We start from the raw sequence: 26,346 nt of genomic DNA, 5'->3' as shown, positions 1-26,346 counted from the left end.
CCCTAATTTTTATCCAGTCCCCCCCCCCCCCCCCCCCCCCCCAATGTCACCTTTCTCTCTATCTTCAACTCTGCTTGTCTCCCAAGGTAGGAGGAATCAGTGGGCCCAATTTTTCACTGTTCACATCCTTTACCATATAGCTTGGCAGGTTCCTCCCATCAGCAGGTAGAGTGTATTTCTCCACCTTTGATTTGGGGTTCAATAGAATGAAGTGAAAATGTCATTATGCCAATTCTGGTATCAGGCCCCAGGAATCCCTGTGTGTCTCCACTTGTTCTTTTGCATTTCTGCCATCACCAGACACAAACTGCAGAGCCATCTCAGCCAGCCCTGCCTAGGTTAGGTGACCCACAGCCAACCCACACACCTGCAAAAAAAACATAATTGATTTCATTTAACTTACCAAGTTTTGGGGATTTGTTATGCAGCAGTTGCTAACTGACACATTTCTCCAACCTTCAGAAAACAAAGACTTCACTTTAACCATTGTTTTTCCCTTCATTACCTAGAAGCCTGTACTAGTTTTGTCAACATCTGATCTTTCATTTATTCCACACATCACTACTACCTATCTGCCTACTCTCCTGTGAGAAGGCGCTCCCAACTCCTAATGGCCAGATTCTGTGTGGTCCCTGCAGCCTTTATTGCCTCGTACCATCCTGCACTTCTGACACTCCTTCCTTGGCTTTCGTGACATTTCCCATGTTTCTCAGCCCCCTTCGCTCCTTCCAGGGGCCTCTCCCCTGCGCCCTCTGGCCTCTCACTTTACTTCCTTCTTCCAGGACACCGTCCTCTCCTGTGACCTCAAGGACCACCAAAGCCCTGATAGCTGTTTTCAACAACACATCTCTTCAAAGTTCCAACTGTGTGCATGTCCACTTGACAGCTGCCCCGGAAGATCCTGCCCATTTTAGCCAAGGAATTATTGCAGGCCAAGTGGAGGAAGGACCTGCATGGGGAGAGACTAGTGGCCGGGGCTGCAGACAGGAATGTACCACAAGAATCCAACAAAACATGACGTGGCCGGACTGGGCCATTAGGGTTACCAGAACCCTTGTTTGAGCACCCACGCTCCTACTTGCAGAGTTGGAGTTTTGTTTTGGGACGTGGGTAGGACTTCACACCTATCCTTGTACATCTAGCCATGGTTAGATCTAGCCAAGTACTGCAGCCAGTCATGCTCCTTGTTAATTTTGTTACATCCGATAATTAGGCATCCGTTCCTGCCTTGACTTGTGTTACTCAGTCATCTGATCAATGTGTTCCTTCTATCCCACCTAAGTCACAGATAACATGGACAAGAAAGGGCCTGGGAAAAGAACACGGGAAAGACTTGTTTTATCGACCAGGTGGTTGCCTGTCCCAGAAATTGGCGCAGGCCCAGCTGATAAGTAAAAGTAGAATGTGAGCATTGTTGGGTTCGATGGGCTTTGGAACTGAGTGTGGAGGGAGCATGGAAGGAGAGCATAGCCTGTTGGGAGCTGCATATGGTTGTAGCATCAGCCGAAAGGAGTAGGAGGTTGACAGGGGACAGTGAAAACAGGGAGCAACTCAGTAATAATTCTGAGGCACAATAAGGAGGCATGGGGGGTTTCAAGCAGAGGAGTGACAAACATGTGTACCCTTAACCAAGCACTCCAGCACCAGTGTGGAAACCCTCAGTGTGGCATGAGAGAGCAAGAGGGGGGATTGGATGCTGTTGGTTCAAAATGAGAAGTGATGAGGGTCTTGGCAACGGTGACATTTGTGAGGAATGAGAAGACAGAAGAATGTGACTGAAGTAGCAGGAAGAAGGCCCGGGTCGCAGGGAGTTAGCAGGATCTGATAGGGAAAGACGCAAGTGAAATTATGACTCAGAGAATGAGTCACTCGCCTGGCCCGGTGGCTCAGTTGGATGGAGCATCGTCCAGCACATCAAAAAGGTCGCAGGTTTGATTCCTGACTAGGGCACATAGCTAGGTTTCAGGTTTGAACCCCAGTCGGGTCATGTACGGGAGGCAACTGATTGGTGTTTCTCTCTTGCATCATGTTTCTCTCTCTCCCTTCCCCTCTCTGAAATCAATAAAAAAAATATTTTTGGGTGAGAATTTTAAAAAGAAGAATGAGTCACTTATTCATTTAAAAATGTCCACTGAGCATTTATATGGCACAAACACTGGGTTAGACCCTGCAGATGTGCTGGTGAAGAACACAGACAGTGCCCCTTTCAGGAGGTTTGCACCCGAGCTGGGGAGGTATCCATAACGTGGCGGGAGGCCAGGAGCCAGGGCTGGGTATCTAAGCTGAGGGATAAGGGATAAGAATGAGAGGCAGCCAGACTGGGAGGATAGTTCCGGGCAGAAATGATAGCCTGGGGGAAAGGCCTGGGGCAGGAACTGAGCAGCAGCTGGCTTTGTGGGGCTCCTGGGTGAGGGGAGGTAGGCGGGAAGCAGGAGCGTTTACTGGTTTGGGAACACCAGTGGTCAGGTTCTCGCCATATCAACACATCTTGCCTTAGAATGAAACCACACAGGGGGCTGTGGAGAAACAGAGAGTCCTGATGACAGGGTTTGAGCTCCTGGATCCATCCCTGCCTGAAGCTGGTGCTATCTGTTGGAGTTCTCAGTATGTGAACATTGTTTTATTTTTTTCTTAAGCTAATTAGAAATGTGTTTCTGTCCCTTTCAACTGAGAAGGTCCTAACCCATGTCTCTTCCAGTCCTATGACTTGATCATCTTGAGCCAAGAAAAGAAATTTCTTGAAGAGAAACAAACCCTCTAGACGAGAGTATAAACACTCGTGGGCTGCAAAGCATTAGAGGAGAAAAGATTGTGGCTTGAAACGTCAAATGCTGGCTTTTTCAGGTAGGGGAACCTGTCCAGGTGGATGGCAGAGCAGGAAAAATGATGGAGAGAGTGACTGAAGACGTGGACTCTGGTAACTGGGGATAAGCTATTTACGGAAGAGATGTAGGAAAGGCCTTTAAGGCAAAAGCAGATGGTTAATCTTGGAAATGTTGGGGAGTCGTTTCCCCCAGCCTGGAGGAAAAGAAACCACTTGGGTGTGTAGACAGGGACGAGGAAGAAGGTTTCGCTTAAAGGTTCAACTTCCACAGAGAATATATAGAAACCAGAGTCCTCATCTCAATTGTGGCCTGGTCTGAGGCGAAGTAGGACTGAGGGTTTTAAGGGGTGTGGCCAGGGAGACACACGAGGAAATCTGCAAGACAGAAATAATATTAACCATCCTCCCACCCTTCCAGGAAACTCTCATCAAAATCTCCTTGCTGCAACTGAAGTCTGTTACTTTTTGTGACTTGTTGCCTAGTTACCATTCTTCCAAAACACAGAATCTCTCTCTTCAGGTGGTTAGTTTACTCTGAGCTAGATTCTGAGTGTCTTAAGCAGGGGAATATTGTTATGGAATGAATATTTTTGTCCCCTAAGATTTATTTTTATTTAATATTTTTTGTTGATTTCAGAGAGGAAGGGAGAGGAAGAGAGAGATAGAAACATCAATGATGAGAGAATAATTGATCGAGGCCACAACCCGGGCAGGTGTTGCCCTTGACCAGAATCAAACCCGGGACCCTTCAGTCCGTAGGCCGATGCTCTATCCACCGAGTCAAACCGGCCAGGGTTCCCCCCTAAGAGGTATATGTTGAAGCCCTAAACCTTGAAATGACTGTATTTGGAGATGGGACCTCATGGAAATAATTGAGGTTCAATGAGGTCACAGGTGGGCACTGATCAGAAGGCCGAGTGAGAGCACAGGGAGAAGGTGGCCACCTGCCCAGCGGGGAGAGCCTCGCCAGAACCGAGTGGGCTGCCACCCTTCCTCCCACATGCTGGCAGCACAGAGTCTCATTCATACAGTAGGCAGGTCGTGGCCATGTGAATGTCGTGCTCTGTGCCCGGAAATGGCAGCGGTTCCTTTCGCCCACAGCAGGGGCAATGGCCAGCCTTAGGGCCCTGCCTCTGTCCGGAAGCTGGGGCCCCAGGCAGGCCCTCCGGAGGGCAGGGGCTGGGAAACAGCGAGGCCCTGGCTGGGCAGTTACCATCCTTTGTCCCAGTGGCACTTTTAAATGCTGTGTCAGCCTGTTCTTTGGGGTAACCTCTTTTTTATTATTTTTTTAAAAGATATTTTTATTGATTTCAGAGAGGAAGGGAGAGGGAGAGAGAGATAGAAACATCAATGATGGGAATCACTGATTGGCTGCCTCCTGCACACCCCCTACTGGGGATGGAACCAGTAACCTGGGCAGGTGGCCTGACGGGAATGGCACCGTGACCGGCTCTGGCCGACATAGCTAACAGGCTCACAGACCCGGGTCAGTGTTGCCATGTCCGGCCTGTGGAGACCTAGGAAGAACCTGATGGCCATCGGGGAGGAAGGACGCAGGGGCTGGCAGAAGGCATGGCTGAACCTCTCACGGCCCAGCAGCCCTCACCCCTTTGATCACGAGAACAAGGCTGCAGGGGAAGAACACGGTTTCCTCCTGAGCCTCCACTGGGAGGTGAGGAGAAAGTCTGCAAGTACGGTTGCAGATGAGGTGGAAATGCAAAGGGAGACAGGTCCAAGGGTGCAGTTCCGAGGCCTGAGGCCAGTGAGGAATATATGGCCCCTCCTCACGCAGCACAGCACCACAGACACAGGGCTCGCCCTGCCCTTACCTTGGAGAAATGGTGTGGCACTAAGTCTGGCCAATGTTAAGTCCTAAATGTCTCACACGTCTATGGCTCCTGCCTCTGGGCCCTGGGTTTGAACTGTGCCCTGCCTTGTGCTCACTGGACCATCTGGGCCTCTGCTTCGGCAACTGTAAAATCAGGGTAAGGAGAGTGTGTGCCTCACAGGGTGGTTCTGAGGGTTGAGCCTAGTGCTTGTGAAGCATCTAGAAAGGCCTCCTGCAATAGGACTAAGGCAGCAGTTGCCGTGCTTAGAGGGGCCTCGTCGGGGCCCCTCCCTCAGCATCCCACCTGCCAGCCCAGGCTGCTCCCCACCAGGGCCTCCGTGCCCAGACAGCAAGTTGCACCTCGCTTCCTGCTCAAAGGCCAGCTGCCTGGATGATGGTTTTAAGCACTGAGAACGGCATTCAAGGCTCCTCCCCCCACCCTCACCCCCTCTCCTCCTCATGTCCACATGCCGCCAGGCAGGGTGCATGCCTGTCATTCTCTGGCCACACTGCGCTTCATGCCCGTGACTCCTGTCCAGATCCTACACTGAAGTGGGATTCCTGCCATTGGTGGTGAGCCCCTGGGGTGGCTGAGGAGGACATGGGAGCACCTCCTGGGCCGGCAAGTCACACACTGTGTATCTCATTGATTCCCACGACCACCCTGTGAGACAAGTCCTCTTTTTGCCTCATGTTACCAGGAGGAAACAGAAGCTCAAGTGATCCTCAAGGTGAAACATGAGTAGGGAGCTGGGATTAAGTCCAGATGTGGACGTCCCCAAAGTCCCTATGGTTCCAAAGCTTGTGTCACTTTAGGGGAAAAAGAGGTCTTCGAGAGGGGGGTGGTCATGAGAGGCTGTGGACATGGCTCCCTCGGTAGGGAACATGGACACGGCTCCCTGAGTGGGGAACATGGACACGGCTCCCTCCCTCGGTGGGGAACATGGACACAGCTCCCTCGGTGGGGAACATGGATACGGCTCCCTCCCTCGGTGGGGAACATGGACATGGCTCCCTCCCTCGGTGGGGAACATGGACACAGCTCCCTCGGTGGGGAACATGGATACGGCTCCCTCCCTTGGTGGGGAACATGGACACGACTCTCTCGGTGGGGAACATGGACACGACTCTCTCGGTGGGGAACATGGACACGACTCTCTCGGTGGGGAACATGGACACGACTCTCTCGGTGGGGAACATGGACACGACTCTCTCGGTGGGGAACATGGACACGACTCTCTCGGTGGGGAACATGGACACGACTCTCTCGGTGGGGAACATGGACACGACTCTCTCGGTGGGGAACATGGACACGACTCTCTCGGTGGGGAACATGGACACGACTCTCTCGGTGGGGAACATGGACACGACTCTCTCGGTGGGGAACATGGACACGACTCTCTCGGTGGGGAACATGGACACGACTCTCTCGGTGGGGAACATGGACACGACTCTCTCGGTGGGGAACATGGACACGACTCTCTCGGTGGGGAACATGGACACGACTCTCTCGGTGGGGAACATGGACACGACTCTCTCGGTGGGGAACATGGACACGACTCTCTCGGTGGGGAACATGGACACGACTCTCTCGGTGGGGAACATGGACACGACTCTCTCGGTGGGGAACATGGACACGACTCTCTCGGTGGGGAACATGGACACGACTCTCTCGGTGGGGAACATGGACACGACTCTCTCGGTGGGGAACATGGACACGACTCTCTCGGTGGGGAACATGGACACGACTCTCTCGGTGGGGAACATGGACACGACTCTCTCGGTGGGGAACATGGACACGACTCTCTCGGTGGGGAACATGGACACGACTCTCTCGGTGGGGAACATGGACACGACTCTCTCGGTGGGGAACATGGACACGACTCTCTCGGTGGGGAACATGGACACCCCTCCCTTGGTGGGGAACATGGACACGACTCTCTCGGTGGGGAACATGGACATGGCTCCCTCCCTCGGTGGGGAACATGGCCACGGCTCCCTGGGTGGGGAACATGGCTCCCTCCCTCGGTAGGGAACATGGTGGGTTTGTGAGGTGTCACTCTAGCTCAGCTGGAACACGTTTCCAGAACTAACAAATTTGTCTTGGTCTCAAGAGAAGTTGTCAGAGTGGCAAGGGGAAGGGAAGTGGCAGTCACACTCATGCTGCGAAGGTTGGTGCAGACCTGCTGGCTCACCCTCCTGGGCAGGGAGGGACAGCCCAGCTGCACCTCCCCCATCAGCTTCTCCTCTCCTGGGCTCGGCCTGGGGAGCTCTGTGGTGACACACCCTCGAAGGTGGAGGCCGGGGGACAAGGGGGGTGTGGGCTGCAGACCATCTCCATGGATTCCAGCTCTTTCTCCTGGGCTCCCACTTCAAGTCTGCCTTCCCTTCCCTGCCACTCAAGCCCGGGGGATGGACTTGTGAAGGCCGCTCACCCAGCTCCCAGGCACTCAAGGTCTCACCCTCCAGTCCTGGTATGTCATCTGAGGTTCTACTTCCCAGCCAACCCTCATGGGCATGGAGAATGAGTTCGTGGGTGTTGGATTAAATGAGTAAACAAGCATTTGAATAAATTAATATTTTGGTTGCTTTAGGCTTTAAATTTCAGAAGTAAAACCAGGGGAACTCATTTTTTTTTTTTAACCTTCTCTAAAGGATAAATTAATGAGTATTAAAACAGGTTCTCCCAAAGGACCCCTATGTTCACAGCTTTAAAAAATAAAAAATGGTGCCCTGGCTGGTTTGGCTCAGAGGATAGAGTGTCGACCTATGGACTGAAGGGTCCCAAGTTCGATTCCAGTCAAGTCATGTACCTCGGTTGCAGGCTCAATTCACTCCCTGGCCCTGGTGAGGGAGCGTGTGGGGCAATCAATTGATGTGTATATTTCACATCAATGTTCCTCTCCCCCTCCTTTCCATTCTCTCTAAAAACCCATAGAAAAATATCCTCAGGTGAGGATTAACAACAACAAAAAATAAATAATAAAACAAAAATAAAATAAAAAGTGGTTTGAGCGTTGGCCTGAGCACCAAAGGGTCATGGGTTTCATTCCCAGTCAAGGACATGTACTTGGGTTGTAGGTTCCATCCTTGACCCCAGTCAGGGTATGTGCAGGAGGCAACCAATCGATGTGTCTCTCTCACATCGATGTTTCTCTTTCTCTACCCTCCTCCCTCTTTCCCTTCCATTCTCTCTCTGAAAAGCAATGGAAAAAGTATCCTTGAGTGAGGATAAATAAATAAATAAATAACATAATGTAATGGCTCACAGCGTGGTGATTAAATTACAACTGACATTGAATTAATGGTGAAGGGGCTGTGACTTTTTGTGTGATTTTGTGACTCTGCGAGTATTGCTACTTGTACACTCCCCCTGGGAGGCAGTGATGAGGCACAAGCAATCCCAACAGGAACCAGAGGGACCTCCAGCAGAACCTCTGCCTCATGGGAACGCCCTGGTGGTGGGCCACTGAGGAATGTGAAGCGCAGGAATGACTGGCTGGGCAGCAACCGATCCTATCAGGAAATCTAAGCTAATATGTCCAACCGAAAAGGCAAGCCAAGTAAACAAAAGTAGGTGCAGAACTGCAGTTTGAAATTAATATCTGGGTAGTCAAGGGGTTCCTCAAGGTGATAGAGAAATTCGAAGGTGAATTCCCTATCCTATACATAGGTCTCATTTGCTCTTCCAAACATCAGACAACCAAGTGGAGCAGTTACCACCCCTCCCCTTACATGAATCTAGCTTTTGAATTCTTTCCAATGAGTCATCCTTTAGCACTGGGGGCCAGGATTACTCTTTTCCTTGGCAGCCATGATGAACAAAGTGTCTGCCCCTGGGGCGGAGAGCATGCCTCGGGGAGGCAGCTGGACATGCAGCCGTTTTGCAAAGATAGGGACTTTGGGGTCAGGCCTGGCCCTAAATCCTGCCACTGCTGCCAGCTGCTTGACCTGGAGCAAGTGACGCACCCTGTCGGAGCCAGTGCTGCCCTCCGCAGACGCAGAGCGGAGAGGCACCCTGCTCAGAGCGGTGTCGGTGGAGGCCCAGTGCAGGCCAGGCTGGTCATTCTGTTTTACTTTGCTTTCATTCCAGCAGTTACATAACAGCCCTCTCCATATTTCAAAACAAAGTAATTTTGTTCACATTCATCTGATCTTTCCAAGTCTAGCTTTTCAAGGTCTTTTTATGTTTCAGACCTTTACCCAGCTACAGGCCCCTCACTCCAACACAAGCCTCCTGAAAGAACACGGAAGAAAAGGTGATTATTCATGCCAGAATACAACAGAAAAGACATGTAAAATATATAAAAATCTTAATTTCTTTTAATACAATAGTCTAGAAAAATCTGTAAATCTGTTTTGAAACCGCTGTCTTTCTTATTTAAAAAATTCTAGCAATTTTTCTATTTCATTTTCCTTCACATTTTTACAATCACTTCCGGGTCTTGTGAAATTTCCAGGCTGCACACTGGCTCAGGGCAAACCGGTTTGGCTAGTGACAGAGGCTTGGCAAAGCTCGCCGCCCCTCCCCAGCATCTATTTCCCCCCAGAGTCCTCCAAGGATATGAACCTGTGGAGGCTGGCAGTCAGGAACAGCTGGATAAGGGCTGAGGGCCACTTGGCCTTTTCTCCAAGGGTAATCCTAACGTTTGGGCAGATGCCTGGCTTCAGCCGAGAGCCTCGTCCAAGAACATTATGATCTCAACTCCTGCTGGCTTCACGCTAGGACCTTAACCCCAGACACCTCCCGGGCAGCAGTCGGGTAAGGCACATGGTTCCTGACATGCTAGACGGTCCCTAGTTCTCAGCCTTGAGGATGAGAGAGGGAAGAGCAGCAGTTTGGCCTCAGGCCACTGTAGGTTTGTCTTCCAGGTCTAGCCCGTGCTGTCTGGGATCGTTAAGCTGATCAGAGCCTCAGTTTCCTCAAAGATAAGGTGGGAATGACTCTGGCTGTCGTGAGGCAGCAATAATGTGATGTGTATGTGCAGTGCCTGGATGCGGCGCTCGGTTAATGGTAGGTAGCACCACGGACAGATGGCGCCGACAGTGCAGTGCCCAAAATGACGGTGCGGGGCCTCCGGAGCCCACCCCACCAGGAGGCCGCCCATGCTCCACCTGGGGCTTTCCTGTTTAAGGTGCTGACGAGAACACAGACACAGGACACGCAAACCAACCATGGAGCATGCAGGGCCTTTTTATTTAGTCAGTCTTTATTTTAAATGTGTGCTTTTGAAATAGTTTATTTAATATGACCTTTCAAAATTCAATCCTCACAATATTTACAGTGAATTTTGTGCAAGTATATATTGACTGTGAGCTTCTGGCTCCCTCTTTCACATTAATAATTTACAAATCTGTATTGCAACAAAGCCCCAGCTACTTCACTTATTGTCTCTTAAGCCCAGTTTTGTTTGAGAGGTACCAAACTAGGATAAGGGGTTGCTAGGTAAGAGCTAATTCAAACCCAGAGAAAATAAAATGTCTTACTTATCAAAAAGGTTAAACCAATGCCTTGATTTGCAATTGAAAACATGTGTCCCATGATGTTGTGGGACAGTATTTAAGCAACCAAGTAAATTTCCAGTGGTTATTGTGCCTTTGCTTTTAAAAAATATATTTACACTCATCTCTTCTAATCAAATAAGCAAAACCAGAAAAGACAAACTCTAATAGACTTCAGACTGTCTGGGAATGTTATAAACGTAATTAGACTAAAGAATGAAGGGCATCAGATGGGCTGCCGGCTGACCCTCCCACGCCAGCATTGGCCAGAGCTGCTGTCAGAAGGCCCCCCAGGGCCCACACCATCTGCCTCAGGGTTCCACGCTGCACACAGAACAGGAACCTGTGTCCCAGCCAAGGAGGGTGAAACCCTGCCAGGTACTTCTTCAGATGCTAAGTCTACAGAGGGCATGAGCCTGGAGAGGGATGTATCCCTCTCTGGGTGGAGAAACATCTGGTTGAAGAACACAACACCCAATATTGTAAGAAGTAAAGGTTCCTACAGAAGACAATAACTCTTGATTTGGAAACTGCAAGAGAGTACTTGGGACCAACATTTTACACTTTTTCTACCTTTTCACTGAATATTTTAATAGGAAATTAAGAGTGACAGCTTATTAGAAAATAAACAGAACATTTTTTTAGACACTTGACACTTTTTTATGCATTTAATCATCTGCACTCCCAATGACAATGTTCCTTTATTTATAAAAGTGGTTTAAAGACCTGTGTGACCCTCTGGACTCATGGCTTTGTACATTCTAGGCATCCTAATGCAATGATTCCTGCTCTGAAACACTTTCGCCACAAAACATTTTCCCCATGATAATTATGAATGAAATATTCAAACATTCATGAACGCCATGGAAGTCAGTGTGAAACATCCATGACTATAGCTAGAACTGTGGTTTTGAATCACCTGTTCTGAGTTTTCAAGTGAGCAGGTCATACCACCCAGGTCTGCTATGCCCCTGTGCCCTTGGAAATCCTTGGTTCTGAGCTATCCCTACTGCAGGTGGAGTGTGTGTTGGGGGTGGGGGGGAGGGCAGGAGGAGGGGTGCCAGGAGTCAGGAGTGCCGACAGTGCAGTGCCCTCGTGATGGAATGTGGGACAGTGAGCAGAAAGGAGGGCTGAGCAGGGGGGTGCACATCGATTTCCTAGGAAGTCAGGAACCACCAATTAGAGTTAAAAGACATGGGCAGGGAACAAGAATATGCAGTGACTGAAAACATGGATCTTATTTTCTCAGACCTGTCAGTGCCTTAAGGAATTAGCCCAAGTGCAGGTAAGTCAAACACTCTTGTGCCTTCTGCCCAGGCCCAGCTCCCCTGAGAATTCCACCCTCTTTGAGGATTCAGTGACCTATCACTTGGGCTCCTCCTTAGGGGTTCATAGGGACTGAGAGCTCAGGGCTGCTTTTCATCAACAAAAAGTTACAATTGCTTTTATTAATGGCTCTGATTTCACATAATCACAGACTTGATTAAACTGAATACATAGTTCTAGGTTAGTTTCTTTTCATTCAAATGTTTATATTCCATCTACACTGAACAATAAACTGAGAAAAATAGGCACCTCTCATGAGACGGTGACTGGTCAGAAACTGGGTGAGGCTTCAAGGGGCCGTTTTCTTCAAGTCGCGAATCTGTTTAATCAAGTAGTTCTTCTCATCAGTGAACTGCTCATCGTCCGTCCTTTCTTTTTGGAAGCTGCTCAGAAACTCAATGAGTTTGGGTTGATTTTTTAACAGAATCTCCACAATAGGCTGTGTTTTGTGAGGACTGGCCACAAATACCTGAAACATAAAGTAACAAATATGGAGATAAGCAATGCACACCAGAGACAGCATGGATCCCACTTGTTCATGTGGTGCCTGTGTTAGTATAATATAGAAAGCCTGGGTCATACTTCCTTTATTAAGGAAAGTCAGTAATTCCCCATTCATATCCATTTCCCATACATTACGTAAAACTCTATTTGATATATTTAAAATTATATGCTATAATTATATATTTAAGTTATAATTAAATATATAATTATATATTAAAAATAATATATTCAACATGTATTTAACACAATATATTCAATATATAATATATTTAATATACCTAATATGTAATATACTCATCTGGCTTAAAATTTAAAAAGGGCAAAGGTGTAAAGTCTTCCTCTCACCTTCCCTCCCCCAGAGGTCACCACTGTTTTCTTGTGTATGTGGACATTTATAATTTACAACTGCCCAGGCCCTTCCTCCCAGAGATTCTAGCTCAGCAGATTTGGGCTGCAGGTCCGGCATTCTGTATTTTTATAAAGTTCCACAAAGAGTCTTATATGTACTCCTGGTTGAAACCGTGATCCTGGACAAATAATTTAGGTATACTATAAAAGGCAGCAAAAACTATAATAGTAAGACACAATCACTCAAAACTATAATATTGATTGGTACAATATTTTGCAATGGACATACTTCCTCGTTAGATGCTACATATATGACTACATGACCAGAATACCCATAAAGGTATCAACTCCTCTATAGCTCTCTGGGCTCTCTCATGTTCTCTCACACTTAAAAATGCAGTGTTTCGCCCTAACCTGTTTGGCTCAGTGGATAGAGCGTCAGCCTGCGGACTCAAGGGTCCCAGGTTCGATTCTGGTCAAGGGCATGTACCTTGGTTGCGGGCACATCCCCAGTAGGGGATGTGCAAGAGGCAGCTGATTGATGTTGCTTTCTCATCGATGTTTCTAACTCTCTATCCTTCTCCCTTCCTCTCTGTAAAAAATCAATAAAATATATTTTTTAAAAAATGCAGTGTTTCACCACCAGCCCCTCAGCCCCTGCCTCCACATCCTGTACCTCCAACAGTGCACTCTACTCTCAACATGCTAGAAACAGGATTGCTTATGACAGTGGGGGCCACAAGGTTGAGCCCTAAAGGATCCCCCAACCCAGCAGTTATGGGGAGGGAGAAAACTACACAAAGATTTTATGAACCACCCAGCCAGTACGGCTCAGTGGTTGAGCATCAACCTATGAACCAGGAGGTCATGGTTCAATTCCAGGTCAGGGCACATGCCTGGGTTGCGGGCTCGATCCCCAGGGTGGGGCATTCAGGAGGCAGCTGATCAATGATTCTCTCTCATCACTGATGTTTCTATCTCTCCCTCCCTCTCCCTTCCTCTCTGAAATCATTAAAAATATAAATCTTTTAAAAAGATAAGAACCAATGAGGTTCTGAAAGACTGCAGAGATTCAAAGGAGGGGAAGATTATATTAGATTTCTGCGTTTGGAACAGGAAAGGCTCATGGTGTAGGTCAGTGGTCGCCAACCTTTCGGACCTCATGGACCACCAGTGGTCCGCAGACCACCGGTTGGCAACCGCTGGTGTAGGTGACATGAGAGCTAGTCTATGAATCATATTTTCTATTTATTCTTTGGTAATTTGCATGTTCCTAATGATTTGTCCATTTCATCTAGGTTATCTAATTTTTTGATGTACAATTATTCATATTATTCTTTTATACTATTTTTAAAAATCCTATAAGGAGATTGAATCAGTAATCAAAACCCTCCTGATAAAGAAAAGCTTAGGACCAGGCAATTTTACTGGTAAATTCTACAAAATTTTAAAGAATTAACACTAATTCATTTAAAAATTCTCCAAAAAATAAAACAGAAGGGACTACTTCTTAACTCATTCTACGAGGCCAGTATTACTCTGATACCAAAACCAGATAAAAATATCACAAGAAAACAACAGACCAATATCCTTTATGAATAAAGATGCAAAAACCCTCAACAAAATACAAGCAAATCGAGTCTATCATCATATGAAAAAGGATGATATGCCATGGCCAACTAGAATTTATTCCAGAAACCCAAGGTTGGCTTAACATAATAAAATCAATGTAATATACCACATGTACTAGGTTGAACTAAAAAAAGGCAAAGGTGAAAAGTCCCCTCAAAAGATGAATGTTAAGTCCTAACCCTCAGTATCTGTGAATGTGACCTTATTTGGAAATAGGGATGTAATCAAATTAAGATGAGGTCACAGTGGATTAGGGTGGCCCCTAACCCAATGACTTTTAAGAAGAGGGAAATTTGGACACAGAGACACAGGGATGTAGAGAGAAAATGCCATGTGAAAATGAACACAGAGATTGGAGTTACACAATAAGCCAAGGAATGCCAAGGACTGCTGGGAACTAGCAGAAGTAGGAGACAGGCATAGCATGCATTCTCCCTGAGCCTCCCAAAGGAAGCAACTCTGCTGATCCTTGATGTTAGACTGTAGTCTCCAGAACTGAGAGAAAATAACTTTCTGCTGCTTTAAGCCACTCAGCCTATGGTATTTTGTTACTATAGCTATAGGAATCTAATATATCACATTAATACAATGAAAGAAACCACATGATCATTTCACTTGATATAGAAAAAGTATTCAACAAAATCCAACATCTATTCATTAAAACAACCTAAAACTTTCAACATGGGACAACTGGATATCCACATACCAAACAATGAAGTTGGGCCCTTACCTCACACCATAAGTAAAAAGTAACTCAAAATCAATCAAAGACCTAAACATAAGAGTTAATAAAATTTTTAGAGGAAAATATAGGGGTACAACTTCATGACCTTGGATTTGGCAATGTTTTTTAGCTATGACCAAAAGCAAGAGCAACAAAAGAAAAAATAAACTGAACATCAAAATTTAAAAATTTGTGTATCACAGGACACTATCAAGAGCATAGAATGGGAGAAGATACCTGCAAATCATATATATGATAAGTGTCTAGCATCCTAAATACAATAAAGAACTCTTATAATTCAACAACAAAAATACAAACAAGCACTGAGGCTGGTTTGGCTCAGTAGGTAGAGCGTTGGCCCACAGACTGAAGGGTCGCAGGTTCGATTCCAGTCAAGGGCACATACCCGTTACAGGCTCTATCCCAGGCCACAGTTGGGGCACGTGTGCGAGGCAACCAATCGATGCATCTCTCTCACATCAATGTTTCTCTTTCTCTGTCTCTTCCCCTCTCTCTAAAAATTAATGGAAAAATATCCTCAGGTGAGAATTAACAACAACAACAAAAAACAAGCCTTTTTACAAAGGGGCACAGGACTTGAATAGACACTTCTCTCCAAAGAAGATATACAAATGGCCAATAAGCACATGAAAAAGTGTTCATCATCATTAGTCACTAGTGAAATGCAAATCAAAACCACAGATGTCACTTCACACCCACTAGGCCAGCTACAATTTTTAAAACTGACAATAACAAGTGTTGGTGAGGAAGGGGAGAAACTGGAGCCCTGAGCATTACTGGTGGGAATGTAAATGGTGTAGCCTCTGTGTGAATTACCATAACACTGAGCAATTACATTCCTGAGTACATACCCGAAGAATTGAAAACATTTGTTCAAACAAAAACTTGGACAAGAATGTTCACAGCAGCACTATTCACAATAGCCCAAAGTCCATCAACTAAAGAATGGATAAACAAATTGTGATATATTCATACAATGGAATATTATTAGGCCATAAAAAGGAATGAAGTACTGATTACGTTACAACATGGATGAACCTTGAAGAGATGCTAATGAAAGAAACCAGACACAAAAGGCCATATATTGTGAAATTCCATTTATACAGAATATCTGGAATAGGCAAATCCATAGAGATTGAAAGCAGATTAGTGGTTAGCAGGGCTGGAGGTAAGGCCAAATGAGGAGTAATTGTTTAATATATGTACAGGGTTTCCTTTTCGGTGATAAAACTGTTCTAACTAGACAGTGGTGATAGCTGCATAACACTGGAAATAGACTAAATGTCACTGAATTGTACACTTAAATGGTGAATTTTGTGTTATGTGAGTTTTACTACAATGAGCTACAATTGTTACTTACTTAAAAAAGTAACATTTACAATGTGACACAAAATGCCTGATGTATTAGTATGTTAGGAAGTCACCTACTGGAGCCAACTGTGTGGCTCTTCTAATTACCATGCTGTGAAGTTTTAGCTAGAAATTGTCTAGCTGGTTCGGCTCAGTGGATAGAGAAGGGGTCCTCAAACTTTTTAAACAGGGGGCCAGTTCACTGTCCCTCAGACCGTTGGAGGGCCGGACTATAGTTTAAAAAAAAACTATGAACAAATTCCTATGCACACTGCACATAGTGGGTGAAGGATACATGTGACTGTGGGCACAGAGAATACAGCTTGAGTAGGAGAACCAGGACCAGTAGGAGAACCAAGACCAATAGAACTAGAAATTTAGATCTGGCAACTGATCAATGTGTCTCTCTCACATCGATGTTTCTCTTTCTCAGTCTCTCCCCATCCCCAACACTTTCTCTAAAAAATCAATGGAAAAATATCCTTGAGTGAGGATTAACAACAACAACAAAAGAAATAGTCTGGCATTTGTGGTAACTACATAAGTAACTCCTAACAGTCTTTCTTTTTAAGAAGAAGATTATATATACTGGGAAAACTGAGCTTCTCTGTATCAATCTGAAATAAATGTAAAATGTGTTGGAATTTGCATACAGGCATCATTGGATCAACTCCATTCAATCCATATACTGTACAATAGACCTAAAAATGGTTACATTTGTTTTCAAGTTTTAAATTTTGCCTTATTTTTATTTTGTATGGGTTCTGAACTCTGCTGCCTCTAAAGGTAGATGCTGATTTGAGGCAACTAATGCAATACTGCAGGACTCCTTCAGGGCAGCTGGGATACTGAAGAGCCCTGGTCAAGGCTTGAGATGAACCATTTCATAAGGAATGCACTTGTAAATCAAGGTCTGGGAAACCAAATATTTTTTTGTTTTGTTACCCTCACCTGAGGATACTTTCTCCATTGATTTTTAGAGAGAATAGAAGAGAGGGAGGGAGTGACCTTGACCAGGAATCAAACCTGAGACCTTTTGGTGTGTGTGTGTGTGTGGCGGGGGGGGGGGGGGGGGGGGGGGGGGGGGTGTGTGTGGCAAGGACGCACTCTAACCACCGAGCACACCGGCCAGGGCAAAACCAAATCATTTGACTATATGTTCAAGATAGAGCATTTGTTGGTTCTCTCTGCTGTACCCATTTTTAAATGCTATTTTCAATCCCCCCAAAAGTTATACAAATGAAACTACTTGTGACTTTTCTTTTTAGAATGCAGTCTTATTGTCTGTATCCCTTAATTTACACAACATGGCCCTAACCGGTTTGGCTTAGTGGACAGAGCGTTGGCCTGTGGACTGAAAGGTCCAGGTTCCATTCTGGTCAAGGGCATTTACCATGGTTGTGGGCACATCCCCAGTAGGAGGTGTGCAGGAGGCAGCTGATCAATGTTTCTCTCTCATCGATGTTTCTAACTCTCTATCCCTCTCCCTTCCTATCTCTGTAAAAAATCAATAAAATATATTTAAAAAATTTACACAACATGTTTCAGAAATGCGAATTATGGAGAAAGACAAATATCACGACCACAATTCAAATATTTCAGAAAACTAAGCATATTTTAAGCCTGAGTGCTTTTTAAAATGAAAAACAAAAAATTCTTATTTTACACACATATTCATTCATTCTATTCAAGTTCTATTTTGCCAAGAGGGTGCTAGACCCAATATTGTAAGCTAGTTTTCTCCTTTATGAACCCTACCGTCTGTAATGCATGCTGTAAGCCTGGAGTGATTTGTACATGGATTTGAAATTGGGGCTCTTGTTATAGTTACACAGAAGTTACTAAAAAGAAAATTTCATCTGTGCAAGTGTAGAATAAGACCTTTTTATTCTAAAGGTTCACCTTTCCAAATGAATACAATATTTAGATTATTTTGACACTAGTTAAAAGCAGTTGATAAAACATTAGTTGATATAAACACTTTTTCAATGTACTATTAAAATTTTTAGAAAAAGTTTTATTATTAAACTAGTGGCTCGGTGCACAAAATTCATGCACATTAAAAGTGAATTAATTAGCCCAAACTGGTTTGGCTCAGTGGATAGAGCATCAGCCTGCAGACCGAAAGGTCCCAGGTTCGATTCCCGTGAAGGGTATGTACCTTGGTTGTGGGTACATCCCCATTAGGAGGTGTGCAGGAAACAGCTGATCGATGTTTCTCTCTCATCGATGTTTCTAACTCTCTGTCCCTCTCCCTTCCTCTCTGTAAAAAATCAATAAAACATATTTTTTTAAAAAAGTGAATTAATTAGAAGAAATATTTTAATATTGTTATTTGCCCTTTCTCTATAATAGAAGTGTCAGAGATAAAAGAAAATTAGTAAAATGTATATGAAAATCTTCCTCCTGTCAGAGTCTGGGGCACACCGCGGGACCCAGAGTCAAGTCACTGCCCACCTGCGTGAACCTCGAAATCACGCGAGATCCAGACCCGGTCGGCCCCACCTCTTTCAAGCCCCGCTGGGCAGGGGGCGCAGCCTCAGGTCCTCCAGCCTGGCACCAGGGTGTGGCCTGAGGTCCACCAACAAGCCCTGCCGGGTCTGGGGTGAGGCCTGAGGTCCCCCGGCCTGGCGCTGGGGCAGGGGGTGCGGCTGAGGTCCCCTGTCAAGCCCCACCAAGCTAGAGGGGCGTGGTCTGAGGTCTCCCGTCAAGCCCCGCCGGGCAGGGGGCGTGGTCTGAGGTTCCTCGTCCTGCTCCGCTGGGCGGGGGGGCGCAGCCTCAGGTGCCCTGCCCTGGCCCGGCACCACACAGCCTCAGGTCCCTGCTGATCACTCATTCTGGCTCGTTATAGGAACCCCACCACTGCTGTGGGTGCAGCCATCTTGTGATAGCATGATGGAGTGAGGGTCAATTTGTATATTACCTCTTTATTATATAGGATCAGCTCATAGCTGACTCCTAAATTCATTTGGTCTCAATCACTTTCTCCATCAGTAGACTTAGATTTGGTGCATTGTGACTGGGGAAGTTGGCCTGCTAAAAAATGGGTCCTTCAGGAAGTAAGTAATTTAGGGTTAGTCTTTCACCAAATTAATGTGTAATTCTGCATGCTTTTCAGTAAGACCACATTAAAATTATTCTCAACTAGGATGTTTCTTGTTCTGTATACTTTTTTTTTTTAGATGAATTATCAAGCTGGCCTTTGAGTTTTGGAATAAGCTAGGATAGAGCTTCTTGTTTTCATAGAAATGGCTATTGTGGCCAACTGCTTGGATGTGAGTGACAGAGCAATACACTTAGGACAAATTTTGTCATCCCCAAGTTCCAGCAGCTCTGAGAGGTGAGTCAAAAGGCACAGACCACCCACACCCCTACAAGGTTTGGTGGGAAGTGGCAACATGTCCTTTGCCATTAAGGAGGTTAACAGAGAAGGGAAAGGAAGAAGATTAGCTCATAGCTGATTCTTACATTTGTAATGGACACATCTCTGGGAGAGCCAGATGACAGAGACAAAGGTCACCTGAACCTAGTATCTTAGACCTAGACTTTAATGTTACTCATTCTGTAAGTGAGGAAATGATGGATCCAGATGGATTTGCCCAAAGTCACTGCTGGCAACTGAGCCAGAACAAAAACCTAGGGCCTCTGACTTCCATCCAGTTCTTTCCTGCTGTCACCACACCATCCTGCTGTCAACAGGAGAACATGTGAAATGGCATCTCATTCCAGACCCTGAACTTATCAGCAAGTTAATGAAAATGAGACGCTAATAATCTGGTAAAGACATTTTTAGTCATGTGTTCCACATTTTCTGCACCTTACGGAAGGTGCTTTGGGGAAAAAACTATCAATAAAGAGCTGTGAAAAAACTCTAGGCCTTCACTGTTACTTTTTCTAAATAATAAGATATTATTTTTGACAAGTAAACAATTCCGTTCACATTTCAGTGGAAGGAGCATAGTTGGGGTACAGGGTAGGGTTAGGGTTATACACATATGCAAGTAAACAAGCTGTCAACTATTTTTAAATGTACCTAATCTGTCCAATGATTAGATGATCCAAATTCTGATCTCAAAGGATGAAAGTAGGTTATTTCTATTTTGCCACTCAATGAATTATGCATTTTTAAGCATAATTATATAAAACTTGCTCTCTTCTAGGATGAGATATTAAAATTCCATGGAAGCTGAATGACATGACATACAGTCTTACTGTCAAAAGGGTCATAAGAGGGACAATCATTTTATACTACATAGGCATTTTCTAGTCCACAGCAGTCTATTTTTGTTCCATCAAATTTGTGTTTATTTTTTATGAAATAATTATAACAGAGAAGAGTATAGGAATAATTGAAATTTTTAAAATAAAATATTACCGATATAATTAAAGTCTATTGGACACTTCTTCATGATACCATTATCTTCCCTAACCCTCCCCTGCAGGTTTTTAGACTATAACTGCATAACTGAATCCACATATGGTATTGTTTTTGCATGTTTTCAAACTTTAAATAACATCCTTTTAATGTTTGTTCCCATTCAATGTTTCTGAGGTTTATCCACACTGATTCATATAACTCTATTAATTTTAACCCATTAATATATACAGTTATATGGCTATGTCACAATTTTTATTTCCCCAGCCATTTATGTTTTTTTCTCTAATTTTACACCATTCTAAACAATGTTGCAATGAACATTTTTGTACATGATTCCTTATGCACACTTTCAGTTCTTAATTTTGCTAAACTGTTCTCCAAAGTAGTTGTACCAATTTACAGTGTATGAGAGTTCTCACAGCCTTCAACATTACCAAAATTTGATATTGTCAGACTTAAACATGTTTGCCAATATAAAGAATGTGAACTGGTATCTCATCAATATTTTAATGGCCACTTCCATGATTACTAGTAAGATGAGTATCTTCAACTATTTATTGGCCAATTAGGTTTCCTCATCTGTGATTATCAACTTGTATCCTTTGCCCATTTTTCTATTGAATTGTTTGTCTTTTTATAAGTTACTAGAGGCCCAGTGCATGAATTCATGCACGGGTGGGGTCCCTCGGGGTAGCCTGTGGGGATTGGGGCCCCAGCTTGCTCCCCCAGGCTCGCACCCCCAGCTCACACCCCCAGCCTTGCAGCCCCGCCTGACACCCCACCATGGCCTGATGCCGCCCCTCACCTGTTCCACCATTCCACCTGTGGGGCAATTAGTCGGGGCCACCCCCCTTCCCTGCCTGAATCCCTCAGCACCTGGGAGCCAGGAGGTGGCCCCACCCCCTGCCGCTGGTCGCCATTTGCAGGGCTATCAGTTTGGGCCGGGCCCCCTGCTGGGCTCCCTCAGCGCCTGAGGGGCGATTGGTGGGGCAATTGGGCCCCTGCTTGCACCTGCTTAGGCCTGGCGCCACCCGCTCACCTGCTCCACCATCCTGCTGTGGTCCCGCTCTCATCGGGGCCCATTGGGGCCGGCAGCGCCTCCATTGCTGCCCACTCCCATCGCAGATGCCCACCATGTTCCGCACCACTCCCGGTGGTCAGTGCACGTCATAGCGAGCAGTAAAACTCCCGGTCGAACAACCGCCCGAGGGGACAATTTGCATATTAGGCTTTCATTATATAGGATATGTATCACATTCTATCCTGTCTTTTCACTCTGCTTATGTGTTTTTCAGAAGTTTTAAATTTTAATGTGATCAAATTTATTAATATTTTCTATTATGTTTTTATGATTTTTATTTCTTTTTAAAGGAATTCTTCCCACTCTAAAATCATAAAGACAGTCTCCTATTTTCTCATCTAAAAGTTTAAAAATTTTGCTTTTCAAGTGTTGTAGGTCTTTACCTAGAATTTATTTCTGAGTATAACGGAGCATAGAACTTTCTATATGGATAATCCTTTACCTTAGACCACTTATTGAATAGTGAACCCTTTCTTCACTGATTTTCTTATAATCTTTCCACTATCAAATATCAAGTTTCATATTTACTAAGGTTTATTTCTGGGCCCTGTACTCTGTTTTGTTGTCCTATTTGTCTATCTCTGTGCCAATATAATATTGTCTTCATTTATTACAAATTCATAATACGTTTTTTTGTTATTGTTGGCATTTCAGGTTTTATTTTTAAAATAACTTTTAATTTTTCAATTACAGTTAACATAGAATATTATATTAGTTTCAGCTACACAACATAGTGACTACACATTTATATAACTTATAAAGTGATCACCCCAATAAGTCTAGTACCCATCTGACACTATACAGTTATTACAATATTGACTCTACTCTTAATCCTGTACTTTACATCCCTGTGACTGTTTTTATAACTGACAATTTCACACCTTATTCCCTTCCTCTTTTTCGCTCATCCAGCCAACCCCCTCCAATTTGGCAACCATCAAAATGTTTTCTGTACCTATTAGTTTGTTTCTGTTTTGTTTGTTCATTTATTTTGTTTTTTTAGATTCCACAAATAAGTGAAATCATATGACATTTGTCTTTCTCTGTCTGGTTTATTTCCCTTAACATAATACCCTGTAGGTCCATCTATGTTGTTGCAGATGGCAAGATTCTTTTTTTTATGGCTGAGTAATATTCCATTGAATATATGTACCACTTCTTTATCCATTCATCTTTTGATACTTAGGTTGCTCCCATATCTTGGCTACTGTAAATAATGCTGCAATGAACATAGGGATGCATATGAATTTTTGAATTACTGTTTGTGGTTTCTTCAGAAAAAATATCAAGAAGTGAAATTGCTGGGTCCTTCTTTGTCTCTTATAGCCTTTGTTTAAAAAATTTTATTTATTAATTGAGTTTTTGATACAGGGAGGGAAGGGAGGGGAGGGAGGGAGAAAGGGGGGGGAGAGAGAGAGAGAGAGAGAGAGAGAGAGAGAGAGAAAGAGAGAGAGGAACAATTTGTTGTTCCACTTATTTATACATTCATTGGTTGATACTCATATGTGCCCTGAACAGGGATCGAACCTGCAACCTTGGTGTATCAGGATGATGCTCTAAGCAACTGAGCTATTTGGTCAGGGTTTTAAAGTCTATTTTGCCTGATATAAGTGCTGCTACCCCACTTTTTTTTGTTTTGTTTCCATTTTCATAAAATATTTTTTTCCATTCCTTTACTTTCATTCCTGCATGTCTTTTGATTTGAAGTGGGCCTCTTGTAGGCAGCATACATATGGGTCTTATTTCTTATCCATTCAGACATCATATGTCCTTTGATTGGAGACAAATGTTAAAATTATTCATATTTATCTTTTTCTTCTTCTTCTTTTCCTTAAAAAAGTCCCTTTAACATTTCTTGCAATATTGATTTGGTGGTGACAACCTCCTTTAGCTTTTTTGTGTCTAGGAAGCTCTTTATCTGTCCTTGAATACTAAATGATAGCTTTGCTGGCTAGAGTAATCTTGGTTATAGGTCTTTGCTTTTTATCACTTTGAATATTTCTGGTCAATCCCTTTTGGTCTTGCAAAGTTTTTGTTGAGAAATCAGCTGATAGTCTTATGGGAGCTCCCTTATATGCCACTGTTTTTTTCTTCCTGCTTTTAAGATTCTTTCTTTATGCTTAACCTTTGTCATTTTAATTATGGTGTATCTTGGTGTAGGCCCCTTTGAGTTCATCTTGTTTGGGACTCTGCGCTTCCTGGACATGTGTCTATTTACTTTGCCAGGTTAGGGGAAATCTTCTGTCACTATTTCTTCCGATAGGTTCTCAATCCCTTGCTCTCCCTCTTCTTTTTCTGGTACCCCTGTGATGCAAATGTTGGTATACTTGATGATATCCCAGAGATTCCTTAAACTATCCTCATGTCTTTGGATTATTTTTTCTTTTTGCTGTTCTGATTGTGTGTTTTCTGCTACCTTGTCTTTCAAATTGTTGATTCAATACATTCATCTAATCCAGGGGTGGGCAAACTTTTTGACTTGAGGGCCACAATGGGTTCTTAAACTGGACCGGAGGGACGGAACAAAAGCATGGATGGAATGTTTGTGTGAACTAATATAAATTCAAAGTAAACATCATTACATAAAAGGGTACGGTCTTTTTTTTTTTTTAGTTTTATTCATTTCAAACGGGCTGGATCCGGCCCGCGGGCCATAGTTTGCCCACGGCTGATCTAATCTATTGTTGATTCCTTCTAATCTATTCTTCATTTCTGAGTGGTTTATTTTTATGTTTCCTATCTCTATTTTCATGTTGTCTATGTCTTTGTTAAAGTTCTCACTGATTTCCTCTACTATTCCCCTCAGTTCATTGATCATCCTTATAACCAATGTTTTGAACTCTGCATCTGGTAGATTGCTTGTCTCCATTTTATTTAGTTCTTTTTCTGGAGTTTTGTTCTGTTCTTTCATTTGGGACATATTTGTCTCTCATTATGGTTGCCTCCTTGTGTTTTTTCCTGTGTTAGGTAAAGCTGTCTCCTAGTTTTGGTAAAGTGGCCTTATGTAGTAGGTGTCCTGTAATGCCAGTGTTGCAACCTCCCTGGTCATCTGAGCCAGGTACCACAGTGTTTCCCTGTGTGGGTTGTGTTTGTGTGTGCCCTCCTGCTGTAGTTGAGCCTTTATTGCTATTGGCATGCCAATGAGAGGGACTGACTTTCAGGACTGACTATGACTATAGTGGAGGAGCTGTTGTGCATGGCCTCACCCTAGGGAAAAGTAGGATTCCCTTCAGCAAGGCTCTGATGCCTTCTGAATTCACCCTTTAGGTGTGTTATTTGTGGAGATGGTTGGGTGGTGCTCTGGTGTGGTCTGAAGCTGGCCCCTGGGTGTGCTTGTTCTGGGATCTCTTAAGAGGGGGTCAAGTGCACTGCCTGTGCCCTGCCCAGGGCCACTTAATATGATCTGCAGATGGTTGGTGCTTGTGCCAGGCTTGGGGCTGCTTAGTAAGAAGTATGGGCACAATGAGGCCAGATACTGCTTACTTGAAGTTTGTGAACCTTTGAGAGAATTTAGTAAAGTATGAAGCATGAGCCATAACAGGCTGTTTGTATGGAAAAGCCACTGGAAGTGGCCTAGGTAGGCCAGCAAGTTGGGTGGGTGGGGGAATCACCAGGACTGGGCAAATGGTTTTAGCCAGGTTGATGGAGACTCAGACTTGGTGCCAGCCTGAGCCTGCAGGCTAAGTGGGAGAGGGCTCAAAAAAGGACCAATGGCCTCTGCCAGCACATCTGTCTGAAAGAAAGCCGCCTCTCCAGTCCTCACCCTGAGCCAGATAATTAAGTTCCTCTAGTATGTCCTGGTGCTTTTTCAGCCACAATCCCGGCACTGGAGCTCAGAGCAGTTGAGTTCATCAGCGAGTAAGTCCATGCGCAGGCCCTTTAAAAGGAATGCCTAGGACTCCAGCAGCCCTCCAGATTGAATCCTCTCAGCCTCAATCCCTGTTGGTTTTCACAGCCAGAATTTATGGGGACCTCTCTTCCCTGCACTGGAACCCTGGGCTAGGAAGCATGATGTGGGCCTGGGACCTCTTTTCCTCAGCAGGGACCTCTGAAGCTGAGAAAACTGCCACATATGGGTTTGGGACCAGCCCATTCTGTGCGAAGGCCCCTCCTACTTGTCTCAATGTGGCTTCTTTTTTTAATATATTTTTATTGATTTCAGAGAAGGAGAGGGAGAGAGATATAGAAAGATCAATGATGAAAGAAAAATCATTGATCAGCTGCCTCCTGCACACACTCCACTAGGGATTGAGCCCGCAACCCAGGCATGTGCCCTGACCGGGAATTGAACCTCCTAGTTCCGTGGTCGGCAAACTGCGGCTCGCGAGCCACATGCGGCTCTTTGGCCCCTTGAGTGTGGCTCTTCCACAAAATACCACAAAATACCACGTGCGGGCGCGCACGTAGAGTGCGATTGAAACTTCATGGCCCATGTGCAGAAATTGGTATTTTGTGGAAGAGCCACACTCAAGGGGCCAAAGAGCCACATGTGGCTCGTGAGTTGCAGTTTGCCGAGCCGCAGTTTGCCGACCACTGTCCTAGTTCATGGGTTCATGTTCAACCACTGAGCCACACTGGTCGGGCTCAGTGTGGCTTCTTTTTTATACCCTTAGTTATGGGATTTCTGTTCCGCTACATTTCAGGTGGTTCTCAATGAAGGTTGTTCTGTAGTTTAGTTGTAATTTTGATGTGGTCATGGGAGGAGGCAAGCATTAGCATTTTCCTATTCTGCCATTTTGACTGGGCATAATAAGTTTAAAATCTGGTAGGGAGGATTCCGCTATCTGTTCTTCAAAATTACCATTGATAATCCTAAGCCATTACTTGT

The 26,346-nt window shown here is 44.8% G+C and overlaps 1 protein-coding gene across 7 annotated transcripts in view; it reads right to left on the bottom strand.

Annotated features, from left to right (window-relative positions):
• Window positions 1-9,828: 9,828 nt before the first annotated feature.
• The window catches only part of CAB39L (calcium binding protein 39-like), a 181,906-nt gene continuing 165,388 nt past the window's right edge, over window positions 9,829-26,346 (bottom strand). For all 7 annotated transcript variants that reach the window (XM_014537204.1, XM_014537203.1, XM_014537205.1 and 4 more), the window contains one exon: window positions 9,829-11,949. In XM_014537204.1, coding sequence (XP_014392690.1) covers window positions 11,770-11,949 — 180 coding nt within the window. In that variant the 3' untranslated portion in view covers window positions 9,829-11,769. The remainder of the gene's footprint in view (window positions 11,950-26,346) is intronic.

Source organism: Myotis brandtii, unplaced genomic scaffold, assembly GCF_000412655.1.
Source record: "Myotis brandtii unplaced genomic scaffold, ASM41265v1 scaffold174, whole genome shotgun sequence".
Taxonomy (NCBI): domain Eukaryota; kingdom Metazoa; phylum Chordata; class Mammalia; order Chiroptera; family Vespertilionidae; genus Myotis; species Myotis brandtii.
The sequence above is the reverse complement of the archived record's forward strand: the minus strand, read 5'-3'. Positions and strand labels throughout refer to the sequence as shown.